Below are 9,876 nucleotides of genomic sequence, written 5' to 3'. Positions count from 1 at the left end.
ACTTATGTACCCTCCAAGCACTATGCCTCTGTCGAGGCCTGTAAGGTATATGCAAACAAAAAATAGATCAAAAATAAACCAAGGGACACTATAGATGTAAATCCTTAGATCTATTGACTTTTACCCACTCTGGGGAATTGGCCAAGAATGGCCATGATAAAAACATTTACCGCTGGATTTAATAGTAGATACAATCTTTATGAGAGAGTGAAACTTTGCAATAGTTCTGTGTACCCCTGTCAGAAAATGGAGTTGCTAAACTGCATTCAGCAGTGTACCGAACATATCCAGATAGAAACAGAGAGCTCTGTAATAAAATTAAATTGAGCACCTGGCCTACATGAAGCTAAATACCTAGCAGCAGGAGAGGGGGGCAAGAGAAAAAAAAGTAGGCAAGCAAATATATAATCATGATATACTGTATTACAAGTGAGACAAAAACGATGATTTCGACGCAAATACCTACGCTGAATCTTGTAAATTAAGCCGCTGTCACGATGGAATCAAAAAAGAAAAAGTTTGCTGTTGCTTTGAAATAGGTGGCATAGGACCTAGTTTGAAGCTTCTTAAACCTGTACTTCGTTTCACACATTTTGCGAGATGCCATATAGCTAGCTTGCACCAGTTCAGTGTTTTTATCAGTAGGTGAATGAAATTGTTTTTTTTTTTATTTAGGGTGGTAATAAATTCAGGATTTGTATCTTAAAAGTAGACAAGCTATGCTACACAGCTTTTAATGCGTTCCTTAAGATGATTTGGCATTTCAACTGTTTCCCTTTTTGGGCTTATTATCGGCAGCCTGTCGTGGCTGTAGATGCAAAGGTATTTGGGACTGCATATTCTGGCCTGTGCAAGCCTTACACGTGCAAGCCTTACGTGCAGGCCTGCGTATGGCTGGCGCTGGCATTTGCAACTCCGAAAGCTGCAAATGTCATATTAGGTTAGGTTAGGCTAGCTCTGAAGCTGAACACAAAATGCTCATTGAACTTGCTGCATAGCTTAGACAATGCTGCACTATGCTGACAATGCTGTATTATATGGAGTACAGTCGTTTACAGGAAGCAGAGCCCATCCTACTACAATAAGATGAAGTCCTTTCGTATCCATAACCTGGACATTTCAACTAATTGGGTTTGACAGTTTCTTACCCATCACGGGTATCACAATCCGAGATAATCAGCAGAAATTTAGATTTCGCATCATTCTTGTTCGTGTACAAAGGTACAAACACCCACGCATCTCTTTGCTTTAATGCTGAGTTTATTTGGACTCTCCAAAAAAATAAAAAAACACAGTGAGAGCAATGAGCCAGGAAAGCCCAGCACGCCAATCACGTGCTTATAACTCCTGGAAAAGTACACACCCAAGCGATCGAAACGTGCGCGCACTCATGCGGCCTCGGTGCACATCTTGAAACATGAATGAAACAGTGCAGAGCTATGCTTCAGCTTTCTATTCCTTTGTCGGTTCACTGTACAAGACAAAGCTGGACACACTCAACACGGACACCATGTCAATGACGAAAAAAAAAAATATATTAACACAAGCCATCACTGTCTGTCATGAAACTTGACTCCCAAGAAGCTTTATCTCAGGAGTCACTACGTCGCTTTAGTCACAGTAGTGTCATTTTGTGTCACATACAAGCGTCCCTTCCGACTAGATAAGTGCACGTGATGCTCAGCACCAAAAAACATTCACTTATTGTGTCATTCAAGTGGGCCAAGCAATTGGCTGTGGCGAGAAAGCACAATGAAAAATTCTATTCATACACTGCTATGTGTATGTGTACAATTTATATTAGTACAAAAGGAGGCATCTGTCCTGACAGTTTTTGCAGTAATGTACAAATCACCTAGTAGGTATCAACGAGCGATTTTCCCAACTCGTACTGCTGCTGCAGTTGTCAATTAGGAGCTCGTTTTCATTACAGCACCGCTTGTGCTCACAATGATTTAACTGCAATGAACAGAGCCAGCACCAGAAGATAGAAAAAAGAGAAAGAAAACTGGGCAGATTCATAACATGCACCATTTAAAGTTTCACAATGACTTTAAAGTGTCGCAAAACCACAAAAAGCATTACATCACAGCAGCAATCAATTATACTGTTAAACTTTGTCAGTTGGCTAATGCAGCGTCAGACTGCTGTCAATACTGTGCTGCCGTTGCACGTGCTTTTTGGAATTATTGTTCATACTGTTACCGTTAGATTTACGAAATTTGTGTTGTAAGTTGCAACAACTGCCACGTGTGGAGCTATTGTGACAGTTTTTTTCAAGCTACAAGTGGTGGCATTCAGCAATGCGAATTATACCTTGAATAACTAAATTACAGCAGCACTAAATGCGCACCAAGCATGAAAGTAGCTGTGGTACGAAAGACATGAATGATGGACAGTGGCCGGCATCTTTCATTGTTTCTCATTTCATGCCTCTTCTGGTGTCCAAGCAGATGTGAAGGTATGTTCATTTTTTGGTAAAAAACGGTGATTTCACACAAACAACTCGCAAAGCGAGCTAAAGACTAAACTTTCAATTACACCAAAGACAAACTTAAGCACCCTTTTTACTGACAAGTTTGCAAACCGTGCACAGCTGTTAGCCATTTACAATATGAAGAAACTTTGTCAGTATTATAAATTGCTGCTCAAGGTGCTAGAGTATCCAACCGATTTCCGTTTACACACATTTAAGAAAAAATGAACGCCCCAGTCCATTTCCTTTAACTAGCTCGAAGGCAATTTACGAGCACACTTTGCACTTCATGATATGGTTTAAACAAGCTTTTCTTATCTTTACTGAAAGAAGAGCTGTAGCAAGGAGCAGAAAAAATGTTTTCTAACTACAATTAGACACAGACAGGCTTCATAGTTCCCATTTTGCCTCAAATTCGCAACGTGAAGTTAAATATACACACTATACAGAGTGAAACATGAAAGAAAAAAAATACAAAAAGACAAAAACAACTCCGATTCGATTCTGACAGAGATACATAGACACTTAGATCGCTGCTTTTTTTTTTCTTATTCTAAGAGATGTATGTACACAGTATGATACATGAAGCAAAAGGACAATTTATGCTGGATAGAACTAGCAAAGCTTCATTCACATATCCCGCTCTGCCGCATTAGACATGCACGTCTTTCGACATCACCAACGGGCGCTTATGGGAAAGAGTAGTGACCGAAATGGAATCTTACAAAAATATGGGGAACCGGAATGACACGTTTGTCTGTCATGGACACATTTAAGCGTGAGCGATGACGCTACCGATTGGCGTCACGTACATGCCACAAAATGTCTCTTGTGCTCTGGGAGAAATACATCATCATCATCATCATCACAAGTTCATCAAAGTGGTACGCAGCAAGATCCGCTTAGTTTGTTTGGCTCGGTGTTCATTTTAACACGCAGCGAGACCACGCAAGAATACTGCACGTCGCGTTGATAAGAAAGCCACTGTAAAGTGACGCTTCCGGCTAAACCGTTCCCTCGTTTGCTAGTGAAATTTGAATAGCCGGCCGGTGTTTGCTTGTGTACTTTTGCCCAGTAATTGCTTGTAGGCAGTACTTGTCTGCTTTGTTCACAGTTAAACTAGATGTACGTAATGTGTGTGGCGATGATAGACAATGAAAGAAGTGCATTTTCTTACTAAACAATGTTAACGCCACCTGTAGTGGGAGAAGAAAACACCTGCCAAGGTGATTAGAAAGTGGCATGGTATCAATTTCTGAACAGGCAGCGCAATGCAAATCCCTTTATAGAAAGCAGTTTCCTTTTGGGAATCATCAAAGAGAGAGGCAAAACAGGCTAGTACTGCATACAAAAACAACACGCGTCGTGAAACGCGCTACAGAAATAACACAAACGACGATGACTTTTGATGTTTGATGGAGCAAGGGCCAGGCCTGGTCAGAGAAGGTGAATGAGCCAGCACTTAAAGACGAAGCAGCCGCATACAGTAGGCCTCATTACCAACGCGACATTTCATACGAGCTATAATGCCCATCGGCGAGGCTTGCCAATTGTATCAGTTAAGTACATGTTCCACATACAAGTTCAGTTAGAAACATCCACAACCTGCGATTGTGCTACGACAGCGTCACACACTACAAACGAAGTCGGAGTTTTGAAAAGGTATATGGAAATACTTTAAAAGCTTTTCAAGACCACTGTAGTAGGGTGTGCATATAAAAATAGTCACATGGATATAAAGACAATCATTAATGTGCACTGCAGTCAATGAGACTTTATCAGTGTTTAAAATGAATAGGGAAGGCCAGCATCATTGTGTTCGTCTAGCTCAGCGAATAACTTCAAGGTGGCAGCCAAAGCTTTAGCATTTCAGTGACTATGACTCACGCTACGAAATAGAAAACTTCTTCAATTGAGAGGCATACACTGAATTGTGCACCAGCACAACACATTAATCCTGCGTATACTGTATTGACAGCTTTGCAATACATCCTTAGCAAGTGTTGTATTCTTTGGTGTAAAAACGCTGGCGTAAGCTTCATTTGCACCCGTCGCATGCCAAGTACCAAGAGAGTTACGGTCTGAAGTTTTCTAAGCCAGAACTTTACGGACAAATGGACACTGATGCCAAAAAAAAGGCAGCTTTTTGATTAATCCTATCCTTCACACGTCTCTTCTAAGGCCCCAATGAAAAGGACGCTTCTTAGGAGCAAGTCGCCAACGTGCCTAAAAGATATCCACAGGGCAAACATGTAAAACCCATCGTTAAATTATTCACAGACTGGACACACACTTCGAAGCCATTTGTATGACAAACAACAGACCAAGACCATCGTACGTTAGCCCCTTCACAGGGACAAATGAAGCAGGATGAAAATTACGTGAAACATACTTTTGACATACTTTCAGTGCAACGTCACCCAGCGTATGCACGTTAATATTACAAATCGTCATAATCACACAAAACATCGTTAACTACAAGTTGCGTGCTTCTGACGGAAATATGTCCCATGGGGTCACTTGCTTAAGAAAGCTGGAACTGATTATGAATGTCAAGACGGTTATCTAGACAGCATGCTGCTTGCAGCACTAAACAAACAGCAAGAGATCACAAGCTGAGAAAAGGAACACTTTTTTTTTACAGCTGGACAGGAGAGTGCAGTTGCACAATCAAAAACATATACACAGAAAAAAAAAGAAAAACAGTTTGAAGGTCTACTGCAACAATCCTGACGACAGTGAATGGTATACAGTGACGAGACACGAAGCGCTAACGGGACCTGGACCTGACGCATTACGACGTTGAGAATTAATAACATTCCGCGGAGGCCCTTCTCATATTAACTGTAATTCATAGTTGACAGCTGCATTAAACCGCCCCGAAGCTGTGCACAAAACATGTGCATGCCCAGCTGCATCTAGCCAGCTCGTTAACTGCATCACCTGCAGCAACGTATCACATTTTCGGAAACAATTCCTTCTACATCTCACTAAAGGTGACGCGCTTTGTACAGTACATCACAACTTCTGCCACGGACGTGAGCAAACGGCCATACTTGCAAGCAAAATTGGTTTCACACAAACTAGACAAGGATGCTGAAGACTCGTCCGTGTCTTCTACGTCCTTGTCTAGTTTGTGCGCAACCAATTTTCCTTGCAAGTATGAACCAACTCGCCCAGCAGAAAGTTTTATCAAACGGCCATCTTGCAACGTCAAGATGCTGGACCATCGAAAGCATTAGACGCTCCTGGCCTTTCTGGACAGCTTTCTTTGGTTAGCAGATACACGGAACGCCAGGCAACCAGTGGAAGCAGGCAAGTTTGTTAAAGGTTTCACAACTCCGTGGTAACCACAGGGGAGACGAGAGACCTCAACAAGATGGCACCTAAAATTTCAGGGTCTATACCAGACGCTCAGAGCAGACATTCACGTTGAACAAACGGTATTTAATCGCTTCTCGAAGACTCAAGCTACGGGACTCTTTCATCTTAAGATGAAGTTGGCGACACAAAAAACAGTGCGAGACTCACGTTTGACTGTGAATATGATGCGGTATTTCTAAGAACACAGTCGTAACAACCCATATTAACGACTGCTTAGTGTTGACAGCCGGCTTGCCTGCATCAATCGCTGCAAGTATATACAATACCCCGATGGGACTCTTACGCTGAGCCGCGACATTACCATAACTGAGCGAGGCAATGGTAACAACAGAGAATGCGATGCAAATACAATGCTGACAACAGAAAGAAAGGGCTAAGAATGGAAGATTGACAGAGTACTCTTCAGCATTTAAATACAGATTTGTTCATCTTATAAACAATTCGTTAGCAGCTTTCTATGTGTTCTCCAACAGTAGCTCAAACGTTGAAATTTTCGTTCATGATTCAAACGCAAATGCCACATTGCGTGACAAACGAAAGTTTACGACTCCATTCGCTTATTTCCTTTATCATAAAAAAATCGTTGCAGGCTTATCTTCCCTAGGCACATCATTGTGAGGATGGTTCCACAGCAGCAAAAACAGCACTCTTTTTCCCACTTGTCTGCCAATGTAAACTGCAATCTATGCTTAAGGACGATTGTTTAATAGCAAAATGGTAATGAAAAAATTAACAGAAGAGGCTAACAGGCTAGATGATACTGCGAGTCTCAAGGATCAGCATAAAAAAAGACGCAGGATGACAGAACTGCGCTACATGCTCACTTCCTTTGTCATCGTGAATATTTTTTTCACGTGAGACCTTGAGAAAAATTAACATTAATACCAACTACACGTTAGCAGAATTGACACTAACGTGTTCGACACGCTGGACATGGCTAATACACGTGACCACCCAATCGAGAGGATTCCTTTTGAGGCTGGCAGCATTTGCAATGAGAGCCCACTTCATGAATATTTTTCTTCAAATGTCAGGGCTAATGACTTGAAATGACAATCTGCTTTTCTCCACCCATATGACAATGGAGTTCTGACTTCTTAAGAACACATTTGGCAACGACGAATGTGATGAAAGGCCCAATCCTTCTGGCGAGGCGCCGCATAGTGCTAAGAATGTGCGCAGTGGTCATACTAGTACAATGACAGCAGCGCGAGACCGAGCTGTCTATCACAATGGGCAAAAAATACGCAAGACAAGCACACGGAGCACACTGAATCTTATGCTGTACTTGCAGCGCGGCCACGAAAAGCGAGACAAATGATGCTAAAGAAGCAAGACCTGTAACAATGAACGCCAATCATTACACGACCAGCAAAAGAGATTTGCCCTGACAGTAAGCCTAGCAACTCCATGCTTATATACATGAACGTTATTACAAAATCAAGAAAAACGCACAGGGTCCACGTCGTGAAATGCAGTTTGTGCATAGCACGTACGAGACACAAATGCAAAGGTTGCGGACATGTATAGTACATATCATCCCAGCAATAATCAGCGATTGGCGATGGCTGGCGATGGCCAGCCATTGCCAGTCACGTTTTAACCCGCTCCTGCAAGAGATATGCGCTACACGCGGATACACAAGTACATGCGCACCGTGCGCATTCGTTTTTACACCAGCACTTGTGTCTCGTTCGCATTATATTAGAAGGCATCTACGACGATGCACCAGCAATCCCGTGCTGCAACGTAGGGCGGAGGCTCGAAACGCAGTCGACGACGATGACGACGGCACAGGGATAAGAATGAGTCAACGAGAATTGCACAACAGCCCGACATGATCAGCAGTGTAAATGAATGCAGGTGGGGATGGCATAATCGACACTCGGGTCGCCACATAAATGGGAAAAAGAAGTAAAAAAAAAAAACCAATGAAAACAAGCAAGAGTTCCTAGATTCGGGGTCTATCAGGAGGGCGGGAATTCCAGCCGGACAAGGAGTGCGTGGAGGATTGTGGCACCCCTCTCTTTGGTTCTCCACTCGAGTTCCGAAGCGCCCAGAAACGTCTCGGTCGGGTCCCTTGACGCGGTGCTGCTCGTGGGGCTGGTGGTGCCCACACGTGCTGGGTGCGTCGTGTAGGAGCCCGGCTGTACTAAAACCTGGAAGGCGGTCCTCGCCCACATCTGACACCTCGTCTTCGGGTCAACGAATCTGTTGAGATAACGTTGAATTGGCTCGAGTCAATGTACGCGAAACTGCACTTTGTTCTCGCGCTGATAATTCAACGACTGACTACTGCAACGTGCATCCAGAAACTATACTAGTGCTGCAAAGCAACACAGCACTACTTTTTTCAAAATGTAAATGCAGCATTAAAATCCTAGACTTTGGATTGGACTGAAATCCAAACACTACAGATGTCCTTGCATTCAGTTGTCATGGCTGGGATGTTCACAACTTCATAAACTGCAGGGATAATGCACAACCTAGTGATAAGTGGTTAATCTTAGCTGTTTGATGATACTGTAGCAAGAAAAACAACTTCAGAAGTAGTACAGATGGATACTGTACAAATGGAGCCTCCAGATGTTTTTGGTCTTGGATAAAAATTTTTAAGGACTTCTTTTGCATGTTATGATGCTGATAGCTATTAGATACATGTAATATTGTTTTGAATGTAAGACTTCTGGTATAGTATCTCCATGAGAGGCACGCAGTGACTGGAGGCAACCAGTGACATCACTGAAATACAAAAGAGAACATCTTTTCTTTCTCTTCGACTGCTCCGGTTTTGAACTTTGAAGACTTATAACTAGAGCTGTGCGAATAGCATAATTTTGGGTGCGAAGCGAATTCGAATAATGAAGATTGAGTGCGAATCGAATCGAATAATTTTGAATAATTTTCGAATATTTCTCAAACATTTTTCGAATAATTCGAAGTGAAATTACAGAAAAAGTTGCAGAGAATCCCTAAGTATGTTCTTGTGAGATCGCAACATGAAAGTGTTTCTTTTCGCTAGGTTCATGAAGCACTGGCGGGGTGGTGATTCATAGTTGTCTTATCAAGAATGAGGCAATGTAGAGGCCGAATTCTATTTATGTACATGATTTGGTGCAACCAAAGTGTTGCCGACAACACTTTACACGTGATAGGCAGAGATGCCATTTCCTCAGCCTCTCCTCCTCTTTCAACTTCTGTGGAAGCCCAACTGATGTGGCGGACAAGGGTGTGCTCCCTTCAAGTCCGGAGTTTCACATCTGCCTCGTAGACGTTGACATAAGAACACGTGAAATTTTGGATGCTAAAAAGCTTCGGCTTCTGATTTTTCGGACTTCCTGCCCAAATTTCAGGTCCAAAACAGCATTAATTGAGCCCCCACCTCTGCCACACCTTTCATCTCCATGTTGGAACCCGCGTTTTCTCGAGTTAGCACACTTGCGACCGTAGCAGAGCTTGAAAGGCAGCTTTGCCGCAGTACCCGGGTGTGATGCGGTGAAGCATATTCAAAATCTAGGGACCACTTCCAAACGGACGTTGACTGTCTCTTGGCTAACGGACCTTGAAAGGCAGCTTTGCCGCAATACCATGGTGTGATGAGGTGAAGCATATTGAAAATCTAGGGACCATTTCCAACCGGACTTTGTCTCTTGGCTAAGTTCGACCGTAACGGAGCTTGAAAGGCAGCTTTGCCGCAATACGAGAGTGTAATGAGGTGAAGCATATTGAAAATCTGAAGGGGTCACTTTCAACCGGACGTTGACTGCATTTGTCTTTGGGAAGTTCGAATAGTTCGAATAGTAAAATTTCAGTGCGAATCGAATCGAATAGCAAACACTATTCGAAAAATATTCGAAATTTCGAATATTCGCACACCCATACTTATAACTTCTGCGTTCGTGCACCAATCTTGACAATTCTTTTTGCGCTGACCACAGTATTCAATACTCCAGTGCTACAGAATGCAGTTGAAAAAACTTTGCAGGGCCCTTTTAACAGAACAGACTGACGGATGA

The 9,876-nt window shown here is 42.7% G+C and overlaps 1 protein-coding gene across 1 annotated transcript in view; it reads right to left on the bottom strand.

Moving 5' to 3' along the window:
* Positions 1–2,774: 2,774 nt before the first annotated feature.
* Positions 2,775–9,876, bottom strand: part of LOC119389581 (neuralized-like protein 4) — a 40,329-nt gene continuing 33,227 nt past the window's right edge. The window contains exon 26 of the mRNA XM_037656919.2: positions 2,775–8,071. Within this exon, the coding sequence (XP_037512847.1) occupies positions 7,828–8,071 (244 nt within the window). The 3' untranslated portion in view covers positions 2,775–7,827. The remainder of the gene's footprint in view (positions 8,072–9,876) is intronic.

The sequence above is a fragment of the Rhipicephalus sanguineus genome, chromosome 4 (genome assembly GCF_013339695.2).
Source record: "Rhipicephalus sanguineus isolate Rsan-2018 chromosome 4, BIME_Rsan_1.4, whole genome shotgun sequence".
Classification (NCBI taxonomy): domain Eukaryota; kingdom Metazoa; phylum Arthropoda; class Arachnida; order Ixodida; family Ixodidae; genus Rhipicephalus; species Rhipicephalus sanguineus.
This window is presented reverse-complemented; position numbering and strand designations above follow the sequence as displayed.